Source organism: Dermacentor variabilis, chromosome 6, assembly GCF_050947875.1.
Source record: "Dermacentor variabilis isolate Ectoservices chromosome 6, ASM5094787v1, whole genome shotgun sequence".
In the NCBI taxonomy this organism is placed as follows: Eukaryota; Metazoa; Arthropoda; class Arachnida; order Ixodida; family Ixodidae; genus Dermacentor; species Dermacentor variabilis.
The window spans coordinates 84,071,835-84,098,658 of record NC_134573.1 but is presented as its reverse complement, the minus strand read 5'-3'; the positions used below and the strand labels follow the sequence as shown (position 1 = coordinate 84,098,658).

General features: G+C 44.7%; 2 protein-coding genes across 2 annotated transcripts in view; one reads left to right on the top strand and one right to left on the bottom strand.

The window, feature by feature from the left end:
* LOC142584912 (uncharacterized) overlaps positions 1–26,824 on the bottom strand; it is a 375,477-nt gene that overhangs the window by 136,567 nt on the left and 212,086 nt on the right. The window lies entirely within an intron of this gene.
* Positions 1–26,824, top strand: part of LOC142584909 (solute carrier family 41 member 1-like) — a 49,637-nt gene that overhangs the window by 2,001 nt on the left and 20,812 nt on the right. The window contains exons 2-10 of the mRNA XM_075695253.1: positions 6,076–6,121; positions 7,060–7,208; positions 9,531–9,762; positions 10,662–10,802; positions 12,909–13,157; positions 14,397–14,541; positions 19,220–19,366; positions 22,814–22,958; positions 23,723–23,796. Of these exons, the coding sequence (XP_075551368.1) occupies positions 7,141–7,208; positions 9,531–9,762; positions 10,662–10,802; positions 12,909–13,157; positions 14,397–14,541; positions 19,220–19,366; positions 22,814–22,958; positions 23,723–23,796 (1,201 nt within the window). The 5' untranslated portion in view covers positions 6,076–6,121; positions 7,060–7,140. The remainder of the gene's footprint in view (positions 1–6,075; positions 6,122–7,059; positions 7,209–9,530; positions 9,763–10,661; positions 10,803–12,908; positions 13,158–14,396; positions 14,542–19,219; positions 19,367–22,813; positions 22,959–23,722; positions 23,797–26,824) is intronic.

Below are 26,824 nucleotides of genomic sequence, written 5' to 3'. Positions count from 1 at the left end.
TATCGCAGCCGTAATTTCGTGCCTCCAACAATAGCTTATTTCCCAGAATGTACGGGAGTATGCGCCGCGCGTCCCATAGTTCCTCGAAGGTCATCACCGAGTGGAGGCCTTGCCCTGGATGTCTTCGACCTTGGTGCTTAAAAAAAAAAGTCATCTGTTTATCTCAAACACACAGGAGTTACGTCAGAGTCAACATTGTCATGTCCTTCAGCCGCGGTTCACGTAGTATGTGTCACTCGTATCCACTTTTTTTCCTTAGCCATATGCTTTCCCCAGTGAATTTGGAGTAAGCGGTGGATGACTAAAATGCTGGCAAAAAAAAAAAGGGGGCATGCTGTCGTATGAAGCATGCTGACATACAGTGAAGACCCCTCAGAAATTCAGGCCTTCCGGCGGCCTTACGTGCAATTTTAAGAAGTCAGAAATACACTGATTTTTGGAATGCATTAAAGAGTCCTTGTGGCAGCATGTCGAAATCTGCTTGCCACTGTCTCATTATTCATCTCATTCTGTCATTGTTCTAGCTTGTTAACCTTTCCGCATCCTCTACAGCCCACTTCTGTGAGATGCATTTGCGGTATCACAGCTTAAGACACTTTGTTCAAGCTTGTATTTAGAGCCTCAAGTCAACTTTGAAAATTTAAGTCATAGTAAGTGCAAGTGAGCACAGTTCTAAGCAGTTTTGAGAAGCCTCTGCATGGGATAAAAGCAATCTGACTCCAGCTAGGAAAAGTTTAGTGATGAGTTCCTGATATGTGTAATCCAATTTTGGAGTTCTGTCTGTGTAATGCTCAAAAGTACATGCATTGGTGTCAGAAATTCGTTTATAGGAAGAGGACAAAATTAACGTGTTAAGGACAAACTTAAGTAAGTAATATACTAGGTGCATCACATTTTCACGGAGACAAATTTTGCCTGCTTCCATGCAGCCTGTTTTAGCAAAGCTGTTTTATTGACTTCTGTCACATGCCTGAGCTGAGCGCCACATGTTAGTAGGGATATGCTGCTTGTAACAGAGGTTATCATTGCATTTCAGCTATGAATACTGTCGTAAAGACATAAAGATAAAGGCTGCTTTTAAGATAAAAGACCGGACATCATCTTCCGATGTACGGATCTCTGGCATGCATTGCATTTACGAGCGTTTCGGTGAAGTTATTGCATGCATACATGCAACATATGCATGTGCATTTTATTGCTGGAGGATAACACTCTCACTTAACAATCAATCTTATCTCTTTAGTGCGGCTGTGTGGTTAATATCGGTGACCTCTTGTGGTTGCTTGCTTCCAGTGGAGTGTTTCCCATGTAGCAAGTAATTTTATCGAGACTGAAAGGGGAAAGTGATTTCTTCCAGCAGGCAGCCTTTGTCTGTGGGAATTGTGCAAACAAGGTGGCATCTTGGGCATTCTAATAATGCTTATAATTTTGCAGATTAGAATGAACCACATGAGTAATAGATGTGATGCCTTTCTGCAAGCTGTTTTTCACCATACCTATCTTCTGTGGAGCTTTCCACATTCAAAACAAATGAAACGCACAGAGCAAAGTTAGTCTAGCTCGTCAAACCTTTCGTTTAGTGCAGGAATCGCGAGTTGTCAGCTCGTGCCAACCATCACCTTGTTGAAATCCTTTCTTCCTTTCTTTTTTTCCTGAGGTAAGGTGGTTTGATTTCCCTTGCACTTTTCAGTATTCTGCTAGGCAATCCAGTTCTGTTAAAAAAAAGAAAAAGCAAGAGACATCTTTAACACTTAACAGTCATTATGCAGTTGAACCTTAAATAATTAAATGGGACCCAAGACATATTTCTCTAAAACACTCATGTGAAAAACATATTTGTTCAGGAGTGGAAAAAAGATGCAATTTTTGCCTGCATCAAACTAACGAATGGTAGGCCGAGGCTTCACTGACGCAAATTTTGGCTCAGCTGTGGCAGAGCAGCTCACTTCAAACCAGCTTTTGATCAGTTTATTATATTAACACTTAGATAAATTTCAAGGTATATTGAGCTCAAGAGGTTTCCTGTGACATGTTCTTTTACACATATTTTTCAACAACACTTTGTTGAATCAAGCAAGATGTTGAGTTCCTTTCTTTGCATCGACATTTGAACACATTGGGCTCTATGAGTCTCTGTCAGGGAAATGCAAGCACTTTGTTAAATCTAATATATCTAGTTGTTTTTCGTTAAATCGAGGCTTGACTGCAATATCCAAGAGTATGCAGCACCATCAATCTCTTTGATCAATGGAACTTCTAAATCTTGTGAGGCAGAAAGTGTACTGAAGAAAGATATCCACGTTAAAACGTGACTTCTGCATTTAAGAAGTTAGGTATGCACGACACATGTTGAGCAAGAACTTGCATTTGCACTTTGTTTTTGACTTCTGTAGGGCAGTGGCCCCATATGCTGCGTAAATGAATTGAGCATAAAGCACATATTGTTGGCTTTGTAGGCTCACATTGTGCCGTCTGTCAAGTGCTTTGCTTCGTCCATGTTTTCAGTGCCATGTGTCTCACTTCAAGACGCAGCCGGACTGAGCTCACAAAAACGGTATCATTGATGTGTGTGTGCAAATGATATACAGGGCTGATATTTAGTAACTGACAGGTGAAGAGGGTATTGTTCTTGCGATGACGGCCCCCCACAGCCCCCCCCCCCCTCTCCCGTTGACATGACAGAATAAGATGCAGCAAAAAAAGCTTTAGCACTGATCTATTGCGACAGCTCACACTCGGCACCATGGGCTGCATTAATGGCCTCTGTGCTGGCTATTTAAAATTCACACTCTACTATTTGAACAGTTCTGCATCTTTTGTACAATTTCTCTTGACATTTTCTTATTTCAGTGTGCGCTGCTTCTTGCTTAGACTCGAGTATACCACCACTGAGTTCTAATTGACATGCATTTCTCTGACTACACTTATGCGTGTCTTAACGTCCCTGGGCTTTACTGACTGCTACAAATCAGTTTAAGAGGTCTTATGCAATCTATGGAAGGCTATAAGGGAGGTCTATAAACTGTGCAGCTTATGAGTGAACTTGCTTTAACAGTTTGTCTCAGAGGAGCACCAACAAGGTATTTTCGACTTGTCATTTTCCTGCATTAAATGATCTTACAGAAAAGAACATTTGGGCAGGACTCATCTACAATGACTATCCAAGTATGTGAATAGCTAAAACGCCTAATGTATGAGGCGTGCTGGGCTCCTCTCTCCCTATTCTCTCTGGACATGCTGTACCTTGTGGCGACGTCAAGTCTTCGCATATACCCAGCTGCATATAGACAGAGACCCAAGTTGGCGTCGGAGAAGGAGGAGTAGATTTTAATGAAAAAAAAGGAGGAGAGGTCGGCCTAGAGAGCGTGTCTCTAGCCTGCTACTCCTCACTGAGGAAAGGGAAAGTGAATACAGGGAAAGGTAGGTGGTGGGTGATTATGTTATGGTACAATGAGATACTATGTACATGTTGTCCAATATGTGGATGCGCACTGTAGGCGCAATACACGCAAGAGTAATCTTGTCCACGCAAAAAGTAATCTTGTCGCAAAAAGTTATTGCGCAAACACATTTCGCACTGACTGCACGTCTCACAGGTTCTAGAGGCGGTCATCTAAACCAGTCTCACTTGGAAAGTTCAAAAGTGATCTTGTGGCACGTTGGGCACAGTCAACACTCCTCCACGCGCCCAAAAGCGTTTCTTCCGAGAAGGGGCGGGAGTCCAAGCAGTCAACGGTAGATTCGAGTGTTGTTCTTTCGGCCGCATATTGAGGGCGCACGCAAATTACGTGAGCTATTGTCTCGGGAGTGGGACAAAGTTCATTGAAGAGCAGCACGTATAGAATGGCACATACACATAAGTTGGCATCAAAGAAGTTTATTGAATAGTGGCATGTAACCTTGGAAACTGCCCTCATTTTGAGGCTGCATTATCTTTGGGATTGGCCCACATTTTTGTAGAGGTAGCTGGATATCTGGAAGAAAAACTGGTCTGACAATGCCAAGAATGCTTTTGCATTCGAATACCGGCAAGTGTCAGAGCGCCCTAAATATTTTGCTCTAATGCTTGTTTCTGCAAACCAGTTTCAGTTTCTGTACCCCTAGGACATAGATGTGTCGTGACATCATGATAATGTCAACGAAATGAAGTCCTAGATATTGAGGCTACCCTTAGTAATCAATTATAGGTGTCTCCCTCCCATGGTGCTTGCTAAATGCCATTATTTTAAGTGTGTGAAGCATATGACAGAGTTTCTACAGCCTGAAATATACGTCAGTAGTACTCCTTTAAGACAAAGTCTGTCATACTTCATAGTAGGCACTAGTTGCTGAGATATAGACATATATTAGACACTGTATCAACTTAGACTGGTAAATTGTGTTGTCAAAACTTTGTCCTCATTTCTCCATTAGCAGAGAAAAAGAAGGCCAGAGATTTCATACTACAATTTCACACCCCAACTGTCACATCAGCCACGATTTCACCTGTAGAAGATTTCACACTTTCCCATATTCTGGCAGTTCTTGTGCAGGAAACATTTATTCAGGATGCTGGGTCAAGTCATTGTCTATTCTTAAACTTAATACTGTGTCTCACCGGTAAAAGTTTCCAATCATTCTTTAAAACTTTTGTGTCTGTTCCAACTCACTAATGCTTTGCTTGCAGTACAAGTAGCCTATTTGCCATTCCAGCACTGTAAATATCTCCATCATTCAATCTAGTTTAACTTAAGAGGAAGGTATAGCTCAGGGGCTTCTATCTTAATGGATGAGAATGGAGAAATCGTTTTTCTCAGCAATCATTGTGCCAAATTTGATTAGATTTGTTGCAGTTAAACGAAAAATCTTAAAATCTACTCACTGTTGAAAGCAGATTTTTTATTCAGGGCACCGATGTTTCTATAAAAATTGTTGAAAATTGAAAAAGAAAGGACTAGAGCTTACAAGTCATAACTTAGCAAATGAAAAACGATACAAGTTCTTAAAACTGCACCTAATGATACATCTAAAGTGGATAAAATCAGTGTATTGTACAGCGCTCTGAAGTGTATCGCTAGTTTGCAAGACTTTTGCAAAGCTCACGTAAACATTGTAACAAGTTAACGTAAGCTGTAAATTCACATATTGGATTTGTCCGCTTTAGATGCTCTGATGGATAAAAGTGACATTACTTCAATGTCTGTTCTAGGAGCACAGTTGTAGATTTGTAAACCTCGTGCATTGTTTATTTATTTTTCTTTTGCCAACGTTTGTCTATTTGTGTAAAAAATCCCAGATGGTAAATCAAAACTCAGATTCTTGCAGTCACTAGAATTTAACTCCCTCACTCAAGTCCAACAAGCTTCATTCAAATCGGTCCAGGGTTTATACCATAAAGTCATTTCCGCGTTTTACATGTATCTGAATAGGCGGCACCAAATTAGGCCCCAAGCTAAGGCTTCCTTGTTAATTTCCCTGTAGGACTTGAATGGGCATGTGTGTAATGCGTGTAAATGCTAGAATGCCAGTAAAATGAGCTAGGTGGGAGTGAGCGGTTAATTTTGCCAGGCTTTTTCGATCCTGATGTTACCATCTTGCTTTGTCTGCAGCTGTCATATTTGCAGTCAGCGTGTATACTTCTTTGGAAGCTGTGTTTATTTGCTGCAGCATATCGAGTATTCTCTCAAGCAATGCTTTCTCAGGTGGTGACATGTCTTCCGCACGTGGAAAGGGCAGCATGTTGGCGCAGCGAACTCGTACGTCAAGCAGCGCAGTTGCAAAATATTAAAAAAAGAGAGACGGTGACTTGCATTCTTCCATCTGGGGAAAACTAGCTGGAAGTGACGTTGCTTTCAAGTTGACTGCCATTGCACTGTTTTTTATCGCGTACGGTTGCTGCTCGTACCTGCAGCTGTTTGGCGAACAGCTGGCATTTCTTGCTGTGGAGAGCAGGGGCTCATTCTGGGAAGGATACTTCCGCAGCTGCATTTCTTTTTTTTTTTGTTTTTCTTTAATGTTATTATTTTTGTGCAGTTTGTTATAAGCCTTTGGGTTATTAGCTATGTTGTGATGATTCATTCTCTCTCTGAATTGCAGACGTTTCCAGAGCTTCATAGAATGTACGTCAGTTTGCTCACCAAAGGTATGTAAGCGTCTCATTTTGCATTCAACTTGCTTCAGGACAGAGCAGATTTTGGTAACTCAGTGCAGTGTTGAACAAAACATTGACACAAATGCTGGGTCATTTTTTTATCGTCAAAACCAAGACTGAAGCCACTCACCACACTAGGTGTAGGACTGGTTGTTAGCAGGGCTTGTTATTCTTTACCTTTCAGTTTTGTCAAGGCACTGTGTTATTTCTGAAGTTGATTTGTGTTTAATTAAGGGAAAATTGTGTGTGTGACAGTGGCTTTGAAAGCATTTAACTTCTGAGTCGTGTTTTGGAGTCACAGTTGCATGATGGAAAGAGTGGATAGATTTATTTAGTGTCATAATGCTAGTGGAGCTTCCCGAGTACATTGAACATGATGTGTTATTGCCACCACCATACCACCTTATTGTTAGCAACAGGTGTCATACGAGCTGTGCATGTAGCAGGATTTACATCTCCAGCATTAATTAAATTTCACTACAAAAGCTGTGGCCAGTTGTAGTTCTAGCAGGGTGAATGACTCTTTCACACAGTCAAACATGATGGTGAAAACATATTGGAATTTCCTAATTGTTACAACTACACTAGAACAACTAGGTAAAATCTGCGATGCATTAGTCTCAGTCAGTGAAAGAAACAGATCTTATAGTTGGACATTATGACAGAGAACAAGCACCAGAGAGTCTGTGTTTGTCGCATGCTTTTTGTTCTCTTGCAAACATCTATTATTTTACTCTGAGTAAACCAGGAGAAAGCTCATGGTTGATATACCAGGAGCTGTTTCACAGTTAGCGATACCATGCTGGCTCTGTCTGTGGTAAGAATGAGAACTCTTTCAGCAAAGTGGTAGATTGGCCTAGTTGTTCAGGAATCCTAGTTCAAGTATTTCGAGAGAGTATGCATGTTGATGAATGGGCCGGCCTGTGCAGGGCTGTGTGAAAGCTACTTCCCTCCGACCTGTGTGGCGAGCCAGCTGCAGAGGCTGCCAGACAGCAGTTCATCCAGCCACCATGGCTGCAGGTCAGGGGAGCACCACGCCCCGTGAAGTCAACCCTGCTAGGGAGCACCCCCTGGAAAGGTTAGTGCACTGCAGTGCCTAAGAGCTTTGCAAAGAAACATCTGTCTAAAGGGACACTATAGAGAAAAATTAATTTACCTTTCTACAACACTGAAAAACTCGGTAGGACAGGCTCGGTAAGCCAGAAAAGATGCATGTAAGTAATCACGTGGACCATCACGTTTGTTGACGTGCGATGTGGTGAGAAAAGACTCGAAGGCGGTAACGGGATGGGTTGCACAGGTGGACATATAATTCACACTATTCTCTTACACATAAACAAGTAAAATTCTCTAGCACAGATTATCTTCTAGTGTATAAATTCTTACGACGCGGCATACTACAGAGTTTCAGTCACTCGCCCAGTAACGCACAAAGTCCGGGTGTCGCGGCCATCGCAGGTTGCACAGGTGGACATATAATTCACACTATTCTCTTACACATAAACAAGTAAAATTCTCTAGCACAGATTATCTTCTAGTGTATAAATTCTTACGACGCGGCATACTACAGAGTTTCAGTCACTCGCCCAGTAACGCACAAAGTCCGGGTGTCGCGGCATATGCCCCCCCCCCCCCCCCCCCCCCCCGTGGTCGCTCACGTGTGGTAGGAACTTTCGTTGGCATGCCGGATGTGTTGGAGCTGGCTTGGGTAGGCAGTCGTGGGGACGCAGCTACAGCCGCTTGGTTGGCGGCTCAAGATTCTGATGCCGGAACTGCGAGAGCACCAGACTCCCGGGCGCACAGGAACTGCAAGATCTTAAGACCCGGCCAGGCACAGGACACGTGCAGGACCTCGGCTCGGTGGCTCGCAACCCATCCGAGGCTGCCCAGTGGTACACCCGGGTAGCCCTCTTTCCACGAACCTCCACTCCTTCCACAAACCTTGCTCGGCCCTCGTTCGATTGGCCCTCCTGGCTGCAGCTGCCCGTTCACTTGTGTCTTCCTCTTCCTTTTTCTTCCGCCACCGATCCTCGTGCCACATGTGTAGTTGCCATCGTCGTCGTCTTGCACCACCATGCAGAAAAGAAAGGCAATTCCGCATTGAAATACCCGCACCAGCTCACAATGGGGGGCGAGGGGGTAGATTTTGACGGCATCTGCTTGGGCCTAGTAAATTGTTTATTTCCATATTTCGAAATTAGCCACAGACTTTACAAGATTGCAGAACTTGTATTGCACCACAATGGTGCAAATACGAGAGAAAGTGACAGTACTACTGTCATTGGGGTTCTTGTGCAATGTTCAAGAAAGGGATGTTTGACTTTAATTTTTGTTCGAGTAATCAACCTTTTACTGTGAAATTAACTAAGATAGAATTTTGAGAGAATACTTTAGCTGCAATGACATGTTGTTTCCCTTTAGGGTCTTTAAAGGGTCCTGCAACACTTATTTAAGGCCACTATATTCACTCCAGACTAGAGGTGGGTTAATATCAACATTTTCAAATATGAATACTATCACATATTGAATCGAAAATAAACTGAATATGGTATAGTCAAATGCAGGCACATATATTTGCTGCAGGAACTGCAATATAGGTTCAAGCTATCTAAAAATTTAACGTAAAGGACGTGTTTAAAGCAAGGGCCACTTTGTCGTTGAGGACTTTTGAACACTGTTGAGTCAAAAGGCAATCTGAATTATCCATTGCAAAAGCTAATGAAATATGGTTGCATTTAGTTACCAGGTCGCGCCTGCCAACCTGTGAATGTTAAAATTTGTAAAAGTGCTGCAGACAGGGGAGGTGAAACATGACGTAATTTTGTAAAATCATAGAATGTGCCCAAACTGGTAAAGCTTATGAAAAATCCAGGAGAGTTGGCAGGTGGGGATTAGGCACGCATTCACGTTTGCGGATCGCTTCATAGTGACATACAGTATGCAACACACGGCATCATCATTTTAGTAGGAACAGAAATGCCTTGCTACATACAACATTCAAGAAAAGTCAGTAAGCAGCATTGTGTGATAACTATAACAGCTTTAGGACCCCTGATCGGTGTTGCATAACTGTAGTGCGCTTCTATTAGGCCTTATACCTGATCAAATGAACATATTTCCAGGATCCCTTCACATTTATTTTAAAGAGCGACCACTGGGAAACTGCAGACCAAGCTTAAAGGAAAGCATTAAGAGTGTCCCGCCTGTGAGCGGTGTTCCAGCGGAAACGTGCTGTGTAAAACCTTGTCACAAACCATTGTCCTTTTCGGAAATGGCACTCAAGTTTTGCCACTTCTGCCTGGATAGCAGGCTGCAGCCATCGCAGTCACAGAAGCTTCAGTGTTTGTCTTTTGGGTTTGTGTCATGCAGCTTGCTCTGACTGCCTATTGTGGTGTCGCAGGGTGACGCCTGATGGACTTTCACTTGGAGGAGGCGTTGCCAATGAGGGCTTCAGCCGTACCCCGTCGGAGGCCCTGTTTGCCGTTGTGCCGGCGGCAAGCACCCCTGACGGCAGTCTTTACTCGGAGAGTGCCACCCTGCTCAATGGGCAACTGCCGCGCCTCACCACCCTCGAGGGCAAGCCCCGGCCCGAGCTCTTGGACGAAGAGGACCCCTCCTGCCTACCGAACAAGGTTGGCTGCGCACACAAAGCATGCTTGGTTTCCTATTTCTTGTACCTGATTTCATTTCGTTTCATTTCACCTATTGCTTTAGACACAAAGCTAGAGGCGGAAAGCACTGCTTCACATTGGCCTTTCCACCCACGTGCTGTTCACCTGCAACACGACATAGGACATTGAAAGAGAAAATGTGCAATTGCTGGTGGATGTACTGGGAGGACTTGGTATAGTGAATAAGTGCGCATAAGTGTCATTACACAAAACAAATGTTTCATAGAATGTAAACAATATGATGCTTTGGGATTATACCAGCACAACATATTCTATTCCCATTTAGAAAACAGCAGGTGGGATTCAATGCCACTTTTAAAATGAATTGAGTTACATTTTTACACATCGGTTATGATCGCCGGTTGTTGAGTGAAATAAAAGAACTGGGCACTAGGTATAAGATTGCTGCTGTAGTTAAAGAAAAGCGAACTGCATTTGTACCCTGTCACCTTGAGCTGCAGAAAGGAATCGCACATTCCATCACCACGGGGAGCTTCTCTAGCTCCACTCTCTGACCAGGTGTGCAGTAAGCTAGCAGCCATTCACACACTATTTTCATGCACTCATATTTCATGCTTGATCAAGCTCTCTCTTACTTTTGGGAATGTCTGTGAAGAACAAATGTAAGAACTGTTTAACTTTTCACATGAATAATTCACCATAAGAACCCAGAAAGCTTTTGTGTGCATGAATACGTTTACTTAAAAATGCGCACTAGGGTCTTTTCAGACAGTGAATGAAGCGAGTGCTCTGAATTAAATTTAAAAAAAAAGGCTATTGAGCTTGAGCTGTGCAAAATAGTGATGATCTGTGTACTGGATAAATGTTTATTGCCTGGTTTCTTGTTTTGCTCACACCAGGTGGCACTTGGTGGCAGTGATCGACCGCTGTCCCCTGGTGGAGCTATCTGCCTGGACATCGTGGCCGATGTAGCTGCCGATGTAGCCACCGAGGAAGAGACTGCCATCACCAAAGAACGACTTCGCGTTGTAGCAATTCAGGTGCGGACAGCAGAACAACTTGAGATAGACCAAAGGGCGGTGACAGGCATTATAGCCGGTAAGGAGAAAGCAATTTTGGCTGAAGCACAGGTAGTGTAAATGACCATCACTTCTCCTTGATGTGCAAACACGCTTATGTTTATTTTACAATTATGTGTTGACAGAGCGTAGAACAATCCCCTTCAAGTTTTGTAAATAATTTGGCGAACTTTTTTCATGAAGCTTCTCAAGTAAAACTGCACATTCTGCATCAGGTTTTAAGGATAGGTTTGTGATAAAGGCTACCGATGCGATTAGGTAAGGGCTGTCAAACCACTTTGGTGCTTTTCCTGTCAGCCAGGCATAGGGTTTCATACTAGTATACCTAGAGGGAAATCTGGCGATGCGGTCGTTCAACCATCATGAGAATGATGGGAAGTACAGGCTTCAGATTGGCATTCTGTTGACTGGCGAACTAGTCTACAAGTATTTTTTTGGCAGTTTTGGTTTTGCTCCAAGTGCAGTTGCTATAACCTGCAGTGGGACAGTGCAACGCAAGGCTATCTGCCTTTGTTATGTTGCTCGAAGTGGCGATAGCACGCTGGGCCAGTGACTGGGACAATGTTTGTGTCGCGGTGTTGTGTAGAAGCCCTGAAGAGAAAGTGACGGCATCGTAAACGTTGAAAGAAGATGTTTTGAGCGTTTGGACCTTGGTTTGTTAAGTGTGTTAGGTTGGTGCTGTAGCGTTACGTGCTTTATGAAACTTGAGAATAGGAAAAAGAAGGCACCACTGATACAACACACATACAGTTGTACTTCTAGTGGCTTGACAGTCAAATTTTATTGAGGGCTTTATTATGCATTGCTCGTTTATGTGCTCATTTAAATGCGTGTTTTAGGACTTTGAGAGCACAAACTTACTTGTGGTAGGAAAGGTTGCTGCTTCCTGGCTGTAGTCTAGTGTCGCAAAATGGGTAGGTGCAAAGCCACGCCATAACGCTTCGGAAGCTATATGTCAATATAAAATATGATGAAGCATACTTGTAGGAGGCCACTAGCGTCCTAGCTAGCAGTGCAGCAGATGTGCTTAAAAGTACTTGAAGACGTTCAGCAATCGTGACAGCCGACGCAGCCTTTCGAAAGAGCGAGAGAGTTCGCAAGTGCCTGTCGTCTGCAAGAAAAGTCTCGCGCTTGCAGCGAGCAGGCATCGTAGCAGACGACACTTGTAGCATTCCGCGCAAGGGCGCAACACTTTCTCACAATACAACATTTTTATTTCCATAAATACTTGAATAGTATTTTTATGTAAGTACATGCGCGGTTGTTACTGCTGTTTCAAAAATAAATAATTATTCTCTGCCATTAAATTGAGAACAGGATTGCACAAGAATGCATACTCTGGTGATAAACCATAGTAAACCACGTTTTCATCTCAAAGTAATACAAAGTTTATGTAGCGTGTTGTACATTATATAACACACTGCGTAAATAAAATTAGATTTTACGCAATAATATTTGAGTATAGCTTCGTTTACTGTGCCGCAAGCAAACACCACTACTCTAAAGATCGAAGTCAATGCGAAGCCTGTACTTCCCATCATTCCCATGTAGGTTGAGGCAACGCTCATGAGAGCCCCCGTAGACACTAGCGCCACATTTCCCTCTAGGGTATTTATTTAGAAACTCTATGCAGCCAGGCATGAAAGGCTCAGTTGTCTGCTTTCCCCAGTAGTGAAACACATCTGTTGACCATTTCCACTTATAGACAGCAGATTTGGTCTTATTGTGTGCATAGTGTGCATATTGTGTGCGTATTGTGAGTCACTTGTGCATTTCTCGAGCTGTTTTTCGCACATGTGTGGGTTGTTAGTATTCATGGTGTTACATTCCAAAGGACTCTAATCTGTTGCATTCTTCTTGTCATTGCGAGTCTTTTCATGTGCCCTAGACTAGTGCATTCATTCAGGCACACAACCATTCTCAGAAACAAGCAGCAGCATTTCTTGATCCAGGATAGTGCTGTAATTAGTGACACCTTCTAGTCTTCAATTATCTCATCTCAATCTCTCAAATGAAATCAAACAAGCCTTCAGTACTCACACGGCTGACCTGTTGTGTGCTGTGCAGGTTTTTGTTCCATTCCTGACGGCTGGCTTTGGCACGGTGGGCGCCGGCCTGGTGCTGGATGCGGTACAGCAGTGGCCGGCGTTCAAGCACGTCACTGAACTGTTCATTCTGGTGCCAGCACTGCTGGGCCTCAAGGGCAATCTGGAGATGACGTTGGCCGCCCGCCTCTCAACGCAGGCCAACCTGGGTAACATGGACACCGCTGCCGAATGCGTGGCCATGGCCGCCGGGAACATGGCCCTCATTCAGGTATGCTCCCTGCCCTCCTGTGCGGAGTCGCATAGTGGGGGAGTTGCATGGCATGGCTCTTACCAAGATTGACGAGCACACATCCACATGCACGTGCGCACATAAACTTGCACATAAACTTGGCTGCATGGGCAAATTCGGTGTCACCTTGACTTTCCCACACCGGTGTCACTTTGGCAATGCGCTTCTATGGCAGTGTCAATAGATGGATAATTAGGCACATTATACAGTTAAACCTCGATATAACAGTCTGTAAAATCCTAAATTTTCATTATATTGAAATTTTGTTCTTTTGAAATGCAACTTTTTATGCAACTAAGTACAGTTGCCGATGGATTCTTCTTGCATGAAAAGGGGCTGCAGAATTGTCCAAATTATCGGGCGATCGAAAAAAGCAAACCTGAATGAAAAAACCATTCATTTTGATAAATTTGGGAGTCAGTGACGAATGATACGGTTTCATGCCATGTACGTCAATGATATTTTCTCAGTGGTACGAATTAAGCAAAGCCAGCCACACTTTCATGTGTACTCCACCCCAGTGGCTGATAGCGTCATCCGCACTGGGACGATGCTATCGTGAAAAGCGCCGCCAGTGGAGGACAAATGCTTCCTCTGCCTCTTGCTATAATGGGTCACCGAAGCTCGAGATTACGTGACCTCCAATACTAAACACATGGTAAGACAGCTTACATGGTGCCACGCTGTCTTGGCATGCCCACTTTTTGCACACGTGGCAGATTACCTCTAAAGCAGAGTGCGCGGCCTGCCTATGCACTCAGCCGCGCTTACTGCCATACGCAGCAACGGCCGAGATGCGCACCAAGATCCCATCGCACTTGGACTTCATATGGAACATGACGTAGCTCCACTAGAAAGTCACTCTTGCCGCAAGGCGCGATTTAAGAGGCGCATTTGCAAACAGCTGCTTGTAATTCAATCATTTGACCATCTGTGTCTGCGGAAGTTTCCATTTATTGTCTTGGCATTACTTTGTGGCGGCAGTGAAATTTCGTTATACTGAAATGGCATACTAACACGATTTGTTACATTGAGGTTCTAAACACACGGTGTTCTATGGACAAGAGGTTATGAAAAGTTAAACACATTGTTATATCGAGAACTTTGTCATATTGAAGTTTGTTATATCAAGGTTTAACCATGTTTATTTTAGGTGATGTTTACAAAGTAACACTGCATTATAGTAAGCTTTCTCTGTGTGCTTGTATATGTTTTCAGTGCCAGGCGACAGTGGTGGCGTTCCTAGCGTCCCTGTTTGCCGTCCTGATGGGATACCTGACCGAGAGCCACTTTGACTCTGCCCAGGCGGTCATGCTGTGTGCAAGCAGCATGGTCACCGCCAGCGTGGCCAGCCTGCTGCTCGGTGAGGGTTGTCCCCGTTTCCTGCGGCCACTCGCTCCCGTATTCACAAACGAGCATTGGCTCAATATAAACTGTCCTTGGACAAGTTGGTTGATACTCGGTGAAGTTGTTGTAGTGCAAATAAATCAAATAACTGAAGACCGGACACCATGGTTGCACGTCCGCTCTTTTGTTCTTTGAGTCGGTTTTATTTGCTCTACAATGTCTTCACCAACCAACTCGCCCAAGGACAGGTTACCTTATTATTCTTGTGGACAACATTCTGTGGCAGTGCAAACAAAGCTGTACAGGCAACATGCACCTAAGGGCGCTTCTGGAAAAGTGCCACACTCTCATCCTCGTTAGTTTATGTAGGGGGAAGAGAAGGCAAACATGTTATTGGCAACTGCAAACTAACACAAAGCAAGTCACCTAGTGTTAAATTTGACTTATTTTTCTGCTTTTCTCCTTCATGTCCAGGGCAAATGCGATGTAGTCACAAATGAAAGGTGTGCTTATTCGCTGTCTGTTTCAAGACACCAAAACTGCTGTCAAATGGAGTCTGAATGCTCGGGGCAGTAACACAGAGGCGCTGCCCCTCTAGCTTTCTCTTCATTGCCGCAGGAAGTTGTCCATGAGTAAAAGAGTTTTCTCCTGCAGTGGGCCCTCTTACTTGTTTATTTTTTATCCTTTTTTTGTCTCAAGACCATTTGTTAGCGTAGCACCCGTGGTGTCCAATCTTCTGTTCTTTGTGTTTGTTTTGTTTGCTCTACAATGGCTTCACTGGGCCTTGACTGAAGAAGACGCTACACTTCCAAAACTCCAAAACGCTCCTCAGTGAGTCCTACAATGAGGACTTGCTTGAGGACACACCTTCAGTGTAGTGCATTTATGTAGCCGCTGTGAGAACCCAGCTGCCAACACTTTTGTTCCAAGAATCACCATGGAGTGTCTTAGAAGCACAGTCACCACTTTAGTCAAGAAAGGGGATCTGCCTCTCTTTAGCTGGTTTTCCTGCATCCTTAGTTGGCTGGTTGATGATGGAAGACGGAAAATAGAGAATGGGATTCAATCAATTTCGCAAATTGTGTAATCACTGAAAAAGGAGTGCTGAGGATGACCACAGGGGCAAGAAGAAGGGAACATGATGACGGCACATGGACAACGCTGTCTGTACATTATTTGCAGCGTGAACCAACTCTCCAAATCTTTGGATGTATTCGAACAAGGCAGAAGGGGGGCCACAGGAGAAAACAGAGGGCCTCTTCAATTTTCGGAGTTCTCGCAGCCCGTTGGCAGCCAGCTAGTTCCGGTTCCGATAGGAAGTCACGTGGGCTGGAATCCCAAGACAACTCGAACCTGCCCAAAGTTTGAAAAATCGAACGCTGGTACAGCTGGCCAAATGTAAACATGTCACCAGCATGGCAGTGCCCGGCGAGGCCGGCGCAAGCTCGGCAATGTCGGCCCACTTATCCTTTGCTAACTTGAAAATATATAGTTGCATTCAGGGATACAATCACTTTCGCGTGATTTCGCGCGACTCTGCGCAGGACGTGCACTGGGCCAACCTCACCTTGCGCAGCGCAACAGATGGCCTCCGACACAGCGGATGATAAGACGCGAAATCACGCATAAGTGATTGTATACTCGAAAATGATAGCTCGAGGATCCCTGCTCGCAGTGATCACGTCACCCATCGGCGACATTGACGAGTTGGCGTTGTCATCACAAGACATGAAAAAGCAGCTTATCGGGTCCGTCTCATACGCATAAAGTTTCTTGCCTACCTGCTTGGGCTTCGATTTCGGAAAGTTTGTTGTGGCTGATGGTGCTTCTAATTTTGACCCTAATTTAGGAGCTGGGGACGCGGCTGGCAGATGAAAATGCACGCCGCCTGTGACCAGCGAAACGTTTCACATGAAAAACATTGGTCGCGATCATGGGAGCAATAAGCCAATGTACGTGTGGCTAATGTACGTGTGCCTATTAATCAGTGCATTCTTAGATTAACAGCCTGCAGTTCGAACACATATCGGTTTCGAGCTGCCGCCCAAGCATACGACGGAGAGATGGAGTGAACACGGTCTAGCTGCAAAGCCTTCGCGAACTGCAGAAAAAGGAGATATATACATACGCGAGATATGTGAAAAGGAACGCCGCCTGAAAAAGACGAAACCAAAATGTACCGCAATGTGTGAATGAGCACCTACAACTTGCGTGGAACACGATGCAGATAACATGCATGCATGAGAGCGCGACGCGCTGATCACCGCTAATCACCGCTGCGAAGAAGCCATGAGCAGGACACACACACAGAAAAGCTTCAAACGGTTCATCACGGCTCGTATCACACCGCTTCGCAATGCGGAACGGAGCGTTAGCACCTAAAAAGATAATGCTAGAAGTAAGCAAATCTGAAGATGACCGTAGACAGTTGGCTGAGCGAGGTAAATTTAAGTCCTCAAGCGCCCGCGTTGCAATCCGTGAAGGCGAGCGCCCATCACCTCTTTTAGTCATCTGCTAGCCAGAGAACTTCCAGAGAGCAGCTCGACCAAAATCGTCCTGGCAGGTTCTGGAAGCCCGTGGGTAGCCAGAATCATCCAGCCCGAGCAAAACGAACGCCCGGCGGAAGTGCGTAGCGTGGTGGGCGGAGCAACCCGAGAAAAACGAATACGATCTGGCTGGCTCTGGCTCCCCGGGTAGCCAAAAGTGCAAAATCACAATGTGACTCTGCCTAGGCACTACGGAGGAGGTTTCTAAGCGCATATTGCATGCGTTTGTCCCCTAGACATGCCGGAATTGCGGAGTGCGGTCGAGTTTGTTTACGCCCCGCCGCTGGCTGGCCGCGCGGTGAGGCAGTGGGCACAGACGCCGCATTTGGTGATCGCTGTGTCTGAAGGGGCAAGGTTCTGACTGGTGTAGTATAAGCCGCGAGTCACTTTTTTCGTCCCGACGATAGATTGGATTTTTTTACAAGCACTGCTCCAGGAGAGCACATGTAACCGGCAAACGGAGGCCTCAGCACCTGAGCACCTGAGGTTATAATGAAGCAGGTGGCGCAGGATCTATGGGGCACCCAAGTGGTAGCGGAGGAATCAAAGCTGGAAGAAGAGCGGCCCGTGGGTTGGGGCTACGGAGTCCCAAGCGTGCCAGGGGGTGTTCGCATAAAAAATTGGCTGTCCGCGATAGCAGATCTGTACGTCTAACTATTCAGTCAGTCAGTCAAACTATTTTACTTTTCCAAACCCTCATGTACGAGAAGTCACCATGCACTGAATATTTCAATCTTTTTTGCCCACAGTGATTCCTTTAAAAACAGTTTTTTTCCATCAACAATTGAAGTCTGGAATTCATTACCAGGCAACATCCGTTCACTACCACTGAAACAATTCATACAAGCTTGTTTATAAATGTTTGTATGTTTGTTGTTCACCCCACTCCTGCAGTAGCCTCATTGAGGCTGCGGTATGTATAAATGAATAAATTAATTAATTAATAAAACAATAAGTTAATAAAATAAAATTTCATTAAAATGGGTCCATGGGTTGACTTGGAAAAACATTTTTGCATTTTACATGTATTAGAATACATCACATCAGAGTTAGGCCCGAGCTAAAGCTTCCTCTTAACACAGTCAGTAGTTGGATGGAGGAAGGTGCTAGGTAGAGGCACTGGCCTCCCTCCCATTATAGTTTTTGCACAAAAGTTCTGCCATTCCCCATTTTTCTTTTTTTTTTTCATGCAGCTTGGTTATAAGAATTATCGATTATAACAATGCAACTTTCATGGCACTTGAGCACTTGAATAAGTGGGTTCGACTGTATGTCCAAGGTCTCCATATCTCTATATCCGTGGACTTAGCTGGGTCACCCCAATGTACTTTTCATCTCCGAGCAGAGCTGGAACGCATTGAGGCTCTGCTCATGAAATGTAGGTAGCCAGATACAGAAGACCGGCTTGGCTCAAAGAAGAATGTGTCACATTAAAAGAAAATCGCTAGCCCACAACAGCACGGGCACAGCGGACAAAGCAGCTAGCATAGTATAGTAACTCTACTGCTAGTGAATGTGTGGGACATGTCTGCTGATACATGAGCATGGTACAAGCTAGCAAAGCAAACAAGGCGTGCACTGGTGCTCTACAGTCTAAGTCAAGCTTCACTCTGGCAACTGGTAATAACGGCACTTTTTTTTTCAGTTTTGGTGTTAAAAAACATCGGTTTTTATGAGTATGTTGTGGTGCACCATCTCGCTTTTGAAGCTTAAAATTTTGCACAGAGGCTACTGTATGTCTAAATTACATGAAACTGGCCTTTTTACACAGTCGAAAATTTTGTTGCAGTTTGCATTTAATGGCGGAAAATAAAAAGCCATCCACTATGGCATCTTGGATTCCCTCTTGTGTTGCTTCTAAGGACATTAAACCTGATCATTGATCAGGGTTGAAGTGTTCCTTACCTCAGTGAAGAAGCCTTCATTAAGGTTAGGCCGCCTTACGTCAATTCTGGTGGCTAAGGGTTGCTTTTATGAGGGTGGGTGAAGGGAGCTTTCAGAATGTAATTGCCTCCTCCATCCATAATTTCATGGTAAGGAGGCATGAATGGTTGCCCACGTAAGGTTAAGAAGTGGCCTGAGGAATGGAAGGTTTCAGAATTAGACCCTCCATCCATCAATCAATTGATCTTCCTTCTGCTTTCGTAGGTTCCCTGATGGTAGGTGTTGTGATACTGGCTCGGAAGTGGCATCTGAACCCGGACAACGTGGCCACGCCCATCGCAGCCTCACTCGGTGACCTCACCACTTTGGCACTGCTTGCGGGCGTCAGCAGCCTGCTCTATCAACAAATCAGTAAGCATCGATGTTTTCCTTTAGTCTTCTTACAAAGCAGATAGCTTTCTTTGGCTCTTTTGCCCATTTTCGTTGGTGGTTAGTGGACGGTAGTCAGACTTTCACCACGGATACAAAGGTGACAATGTTGAGGACACGCTGTCCCGCAACTAAGTTGCAGGACGCGTTCATCATAGAATGCCAACAAAATATGTATAAGATTAAAAAACCTTTTATGCAAACGTAGTTCTCACAGTGTTATAGTTATAGCTACGGCATTTGTAACATTAAGAGTACCATTTTGTCAAGTTTTGTTAAACAACCAGAGGTTGTGAAAATAGGCAATGGGCGACAATACAAAGGTAGAACTCTGCTCCGTTGCAGACATGCTTTCTTGACACCATCTTGTATGTGTAAGCGAGTGCCAAGCCCACCAGTGTGCGCTGTCACGTGAGAGCTTTGGGGCATCTGAAGGTTTAGATGCTGTGGTTGAGCGTTCGGAAATCATTGCGCTAGTTTTTTTTTCCCTCTGCCCCCTCTCCTTGTGGCAGCTGCAGCAAAGGGCTCTGGTACCGTTACATATGTGGTTAACGGCTCTGTTGTCTACAAAGTCATGCAGGGAAATCACAAACGCTACCTGAATATCCTCACTGCACCACATGTGTGCCTTGAAATGCGTCATTTTGTTAAAGCACATAGTTTTCTAGAAGTGTGCAGCTATTTACTTATGTCGACAAGTTTTGGCAGTGATCTTTGCCCAATCTCTCTTTGCAATAAATGGTGGAATCAACCTTTTCTTTGAGGAAGTGTTGGTGCACACAGGTTTTCATATTGTGCAGTTGTGAATGTTATGTGCAGACAGTTTGGTTGCATAACAGTCGCATATGAGTGACCATAGCGTGTCGGAATGTTGGCATTGAATGTTCAAAATTAACCTGAGGACCACCACTGGGCTATCCCAAAATTGTTTGGTCATGTTACTGACTGCAGCTTGGGAAGCTTTTCTTACTGCAACAGAAAGGCCGATCATAACCTAACAAGACTTGTTCTACTTATATGAAGATTGCCACAAGAAAATGTTGCAGGCTGTTCAGAGGGAGCAGTCCTTTCCGGGATTTAATCGTGATACGTTGATGGTGGTGCGCAGTGGCAGGCATCATATAGTTGTGAAAATTCAGTGTGTAGAAGGTTTATAAATAAAGCAAACTGTCTCACTTTAAATAGGAAAAAAGAACTAGCAGGAGAAATTGAGTAAGGCAAGAATGACAACAGGATGTGAACTTGTACTGTTGTCTTTATTGGGTTTGTCGTCCATTTTTTGTGCCGCCCTTTTTTTTATTCTGATAGCAATTAAATGAATATTCCAGGCACATTTCTGGTGTTGGCGTCACCGCTGCCGTGATGTTCCGCATAAAATCCAAGTGCAATAGTACCGTGGCCACGTGCGTATGCTGCATGTGTGAGGGAGAGCGTTCGAGGGTGAGCTGATGATGGCTTGATCTCACGCGTGCAAGGGAGGAAGGTGGGGAGGAAGCGCGCCCAATCTTTCACTTCGCACAAGGCATCGGGAGTAGGAGAGGGGGAAGGTAACATTCTGCTCTGGTGGCGACTGCGTATGGTGCGGCTGAGCGCGCCGGCACGGGTCCTGTGTTGAAAGTGATCTGCAATGAGCACAGAGCCTAGGTGCGTCAAGGGCTCATAGCTTCGTGTGCACTGTGTTCTTGCTGCTTAGTTCGTATTGAAGCAAGAGACAGCGCCAAGGTCAATTCGCTCATTGCTGCGGCCGCTCTTTTTCACATCCATGTTTTAACAGTGAGCGTCTGCACTCATCATGTGAGATGTCTTTATGTTTGCCTGTGGGCGCGTGATGCCTCACTGGTTAATTTAATTAGTAAGGTCATGTTTATGAGTCTGCGGCCGATAAAGCCACGGTCCTTCGTATTGCTGTCTACTAATTTGCTATCACAAGCGATGCTTGGCCTTTCTGGCAAAACTGTGACTTTTATTTTTTATCTCCCTCTCTTTCTCTTTAATTAGCTAGAAGAATAAGAGGATCCAAGGGGCTCAAATTTTCTTGGTTACAACCATTTGAAGAAAACGATGAAGCCAGTGACAGCATTGAGAAAGTTAATTGTGTTTAATTGAAATGTATAAGTGCAGTCGACTTTTGTTAATTCGATCCTGATGGGACAGACAAAATTAATTGAATTATCCAGCGGGCCCATTAACCAAGAGGCAGGAAAAACGCCAAAACACGCCGCTCGTTCATTTGGGTGAAATTGGCTGATTATGACACGCCTCCAAATCGAATTCCCACCCACTTTCTGTGTATTCAAAATAGAAAAATATTGCAAAAATGATATTTTTTAAACAAAGAAGAGATCTAATGGGCTTCCGATTTTCTAGCACAAAAAAATGTAGCATGCTTCCAACCAGCAAATTTTACCTTCACAAAGTAGAAATTTAATTTCACAGTGTCCATCGTCATCGCTATCAGGCAGCAATTTATTTCTCTCTCTGAAACACATGTCCTCCGTATGGTCCATTGCATGTTCTATGTTCTGTATTTATCAAACGACTCCGAAACAGTCGCAAACAAGATGGTGGTCCATGTCTATACTAACGACTTCACAAGTTCATCCTGCGACGCATGGAATTCTGAACGGCAAAAAGACGTTATGCGATGTATTGCCACTAGCTTCCCATGTACAATAACTTATCTTTGGAAGGAGGTTTTGTAATTGAAGGTTGATAGCGCACTTCATTGCCGTTACACTATGTGAGCATGGTACGCAAGGAAAGCGAGACCTGTCCTTCTGTCGCCATCTTGTGATGGCAGTGGTGGTGACGCTGGCTAGGCTCACTCATACAGTAGGCTGTTGCCAACACTGTAAATGGGGTTTTGATTTCATATCCAGTTGCACTGTGCATGCAATTTTTGGAGCAGCTTTCGCGGGGGAAAAAAATGTGTGCAAATAATCGGGAACATGCTGTAGTCATTCATTATGAGCTAACGCACTCATATGAAAATCTTGTTTGGACAGGCTGAAAATAGGCGTTTTTGAACAGAGATATGTGTTTGACACATTCACTGTCTCCTAAGCATTGCCAATACAGACGCTGCCACTATTGGGATCACTACTGGGGTCACCATTGTTGTTGTCAGGCACATGTGTTCTGATGAGCCACATTTGAGTTATCCAGCGAGGACTAATGTTATTATCTAATGAGCGATACTTTGGGCCTATAGACATGCATGGGCACTGGCCACGATATTCAGTTGGAATTGAACTGACTGCAGTCAAACTGACAGTAGTCTAGTGTAGTCTTCCATTTTTTAAACTTGTTCCTTTTTTCCTGTTTGTGAACACATACCAACTTGCCCAACAGCTTACATTGCTCATGTCACGTTACACTAGGCCTCTGCTGCAAGGGTTCATGTTGTGTTGCCATTGTCTCTCATTGCAGACGTGGTGTGGCTGTCCCCGCTGGTGGTCTCATTGTTTCTGGCGGGTGTCCCCATCTGGGTGTATCTGTCCAAGCAAAACCCTTATACCCGGGAGGTGCTCTGCACCGGATGGGTCCCCGTCATCTGTGCCATGGGAATCTCCAGGTGAGACTCGTGGGTGGCCCTCTTTTGTTTGCCTAGCCAGTGGACCGTATACATTTATTGAGATTTCGAAAACTATTGATCTTTATAGACCTTTTCAACGAGAATGGTCTGGGCATTGCCAAGATCTGTGGTAATTCTGTGTGAACCCCTGTACATGAGCATTGCAGAAGCTGCTTCACATGCACTGTGTACCCCCGTGCCACAGCCCAGAGAGGAGGTTCTCACCCTCCTCAATGAAAACGTCTATAAAAGTGCTTGATATATTGCACTAGAGATGTTCTGTTGATGATAAACCCTATGAAGCCAACAGACAATGATGCCAAGGAAAGCATAGAAGAAATAATTGTGGCATTTAATTGAAATGGTAGGAACCAATAGGAAAAGATAGTGTGGACAATAACGTAACTGTCTGCCCGTGCAAGCCGTGTCCACATTGCCACCAATTGGGACAGCCGTGATTGTCTTTACGTCCACCATCTTGGATGTTCGCAATATGTGTACTAGGTTCAGCCATGGGAATGTCTAGCAGCACCACTCGTAGCCATAGCAGCGGATGACCACCCATGGTCATCCATCGTCTTTGTGGATAAAATCTTTCCGCAGGGAAAGTTTCTCCTTAATTTTTTTTCAGGGTGACTGTGTCAATTTTGTCAGACCAGCATCGTACAAAAGCATTTTGAAGTCAAACTTTTTGTGATATTAAAAGTGATTGACTGTTTCATGTCCTTGAAACAAGCTCTTTTGTTGTCGCTGTCCGTTTGCAGTGTTGGTGGTTGCATCTTGGACGCTGCTGTCACCACGTACCATGGCCTTGCAGTCTTTCAACCTGTGATAAATGGTGGGTATTCAGTCGTTAATTGTGCGCAATTATACAGTGAAATCCTGATGATTCGAAATCTCTTCATTTGAATTGGCGGATAATTCAAACTGCTCTATTGGTCCCAGCGACATCCCATGTATTTGAATAGAGAAAAACTCCCACAGATTTGAACTTCAAAAACGATGCAATGGTTATTTTGAACAATATCTCTCACTCCCATGCACCACTTTTCGGTGGAAACCGAGCCCAAGGTGAAGGTTCGATGCATCGCTAGCTATCATAATGTTGCGTGCCGTAAAAATAACGACGAAAGGCGTGCGGGCAGCCAAGACTGAACCGGAGCAAGCGTATCAGCGCACACCCTCCTTTTCCATTCGGCTGAAAGGTAGCAAGAAGGCACTCCCCACGTGCGCTCAATCACATTACTGCGCACCCATTCACCTATGCTGCCCTCTTTCACGTCATCTTCAACATTGGGCACGCGGGAGTACGGTGTGCGTCAAGTCACCATCCTTCTCGGCTCACCGCCACACGTTTTTCATTGCACCCACAGTAAACGGCACAAGGCACGATCTTAATGCAGTTAGACTAACGCGGAACCTAGACCTCTTCTCATGCACTGTCTCATTCTAATGGAGGAAAGATGAGACTTTTGCAATGTGAGCCCAGTAACAGTTTTGGCTTCGCGCGCAGTACTGCACAATGGAAGACTTTAGAGAAGTCAGTGCCACTTGTGGCGCCAAGGGCGTTATGGGAACTTTGAGTGTCACTTTCGGTTTTAGAGGTCATATGCTGCATAGCTAGATACTGCAGCTGCCACAGGATACCGTGACAAGTCCAAAATGAAATTTCTACATGATGATGCACATTGCCACTTTTAGCAACTTCTTTGTATCGAGATTTATTTGTTGTAATATACATAAGACTTCATGTTCTGATGGCGTGCCGTTGTCTTCTGAACAGTGTGTCGAAGCTGTGCATTTTGTGGGTTTAGCAAAAGCAGATCACAGCTCATGAGCTTCGTTACACATACTCGCCCGGCAAAATGCGAGTGCTGGAGCATGAATGCACTCAGCACACCAACTGCGCGGGGACGCTATGGTTGTGGTGTCCACACGGGATTTTGTGACCACTTGGGTCACACTTATTTTTGGGCTATCTAACCTCTGTGCTGTGGTTAGTTAAGATGGTAGAAGAAAAGGTTATCCTCAGTCAGACGAGGCACATCCTATGTGGGCCCCATAATTCTCTACCAGCCGCCACTAGAAAGCGCCACTTTCTTAAGTCGTCCATTGATCAGGCACCATATTTAAAGGCTCTCCTTAGTTCGAACTCCTTTTTATTAGAATAAATTTCTGACCTTTGTAAAGTTTGACTTAACCAGATTCTGCTTTATAAGTACAATCGAACCTCATTTATGACAAACCCGTAAATACCTTTTGCATATATAATACTCATTATACGAGTACTCTACTTTGTTTCATACATAGCAAGCAGTGCTATGAAGGTTACAGAGACTTCTTTGCATTCAAGACCAAAAAAATAGTATGTCATGTATGAAAGAAAAGGTGTAGCTATGTATCTTGTAATTTATTCTAACCTTAAGTTTCATGCGTTTGTGTAGCAAAATATAACATATTTCCTACATGGAAAGCATTGTAGACCTAAATATGTTTACAAGGGGTGTGCGAATACCGAATACAGTTGACTTCCAATAATGTGACCCCAATGGGACCATTGAAATTGGTCAGCTTATCTGCAGTGTCAAATTAAACAAAATGCCAAAAACGCACTGCTGATTCAGTTGAAAGTACAGTCGAGCCCACTTATAACGGCCCCACTTAAGACGAACGCTCGCTTATCACGAACAAGTCCGGCGTGACCGTCAAAATATACATTAGGGCTATGGCGCTCGGTTTCAGCTACAATGAGCGCCCGTGAGCCTAGCCGATCGGCTACAGTGAACGCCTTGGTGTCGCAGACCACTTTCCACGTGGTGAGAGCTGCCAACTCTGTGCTGTGCATGCTCCGAGAATCGGCTTTCCCGCGGCATCTCACCGGAGGAGCGGCGATGCGGCGAGGGGATCGCCGCAAAAACGGAAAAAAAAAAAAACTTAACGCCACGCCTCACATGACTGCGCGACTGTCTTTTTCTTGCTTGTGATTGTGCTGGTTGTGCTAGCGTTGGCGGCGTTGTTTCCTAGTGGTGTGCTCCCATGCTGATCCGAGATGGCGGATTCGCCAGCGTCTACTTTGACAGTGAAGCGAAAAGCTTTGGACTTGGCCACGAAACTGTTAATTTTGAAAGACCTTTCCCAAGGCACGAAAAACCATGAACTAGTGAAAAAGTATGGTTTGTCGAAATCGACAATATCCACGACACCAAAAGAGAAGGGCGAAGTCTACAAGAGTGGCGCCACGGACTCCGCGACGAGGAAGCGCCTACAGAAAGCCACATGTGCAGACGTTGAAGACGCGCTTCTAAAGTGGTTCCTTGATGCTCGAGCACGCAATGTTCCCAACAGCGGGCCACTGATGTTGTCCAAAGCAAAGGACATAGCGTTCCTCCTGGACTTCCCAGATTTTTCCCCTGGCAATGGCTGGCTCCATTGCTTCAAGCTTCGCCACGGAATTATATTCAAGTCCATCAACGGCGAATCGGCATCGGTAAGCGACGAAGACTTCAACACGTGGATGACTAAAAACTTGGCCCAGGTATGAAGCTATGCTGAAAGGGATGTATATAACACCGATGAAACAGCCCTATTCTATCAAATGCTGCCTGGCAAAACGCATGCTATGAAGAGTGACACATGTACTGGCGGCAAGCACAGCAAAGTTTGCATAACTGTGCTTTTGTGCACCAACATGGATGGAAGCGATCGATGCTTGCCATTTGTCATCGGCAAATCAGAGGCCACGTTGCTTCCGCACATATGTACTAGTGCGGTACAGGTATAACTCGAAGTCGTGGATGACACGCGAGTTGTTCGCGGAATGGCTAATTGATTTTGACCGCTGCATGGCGAAGAAAGGGCACAAAGTT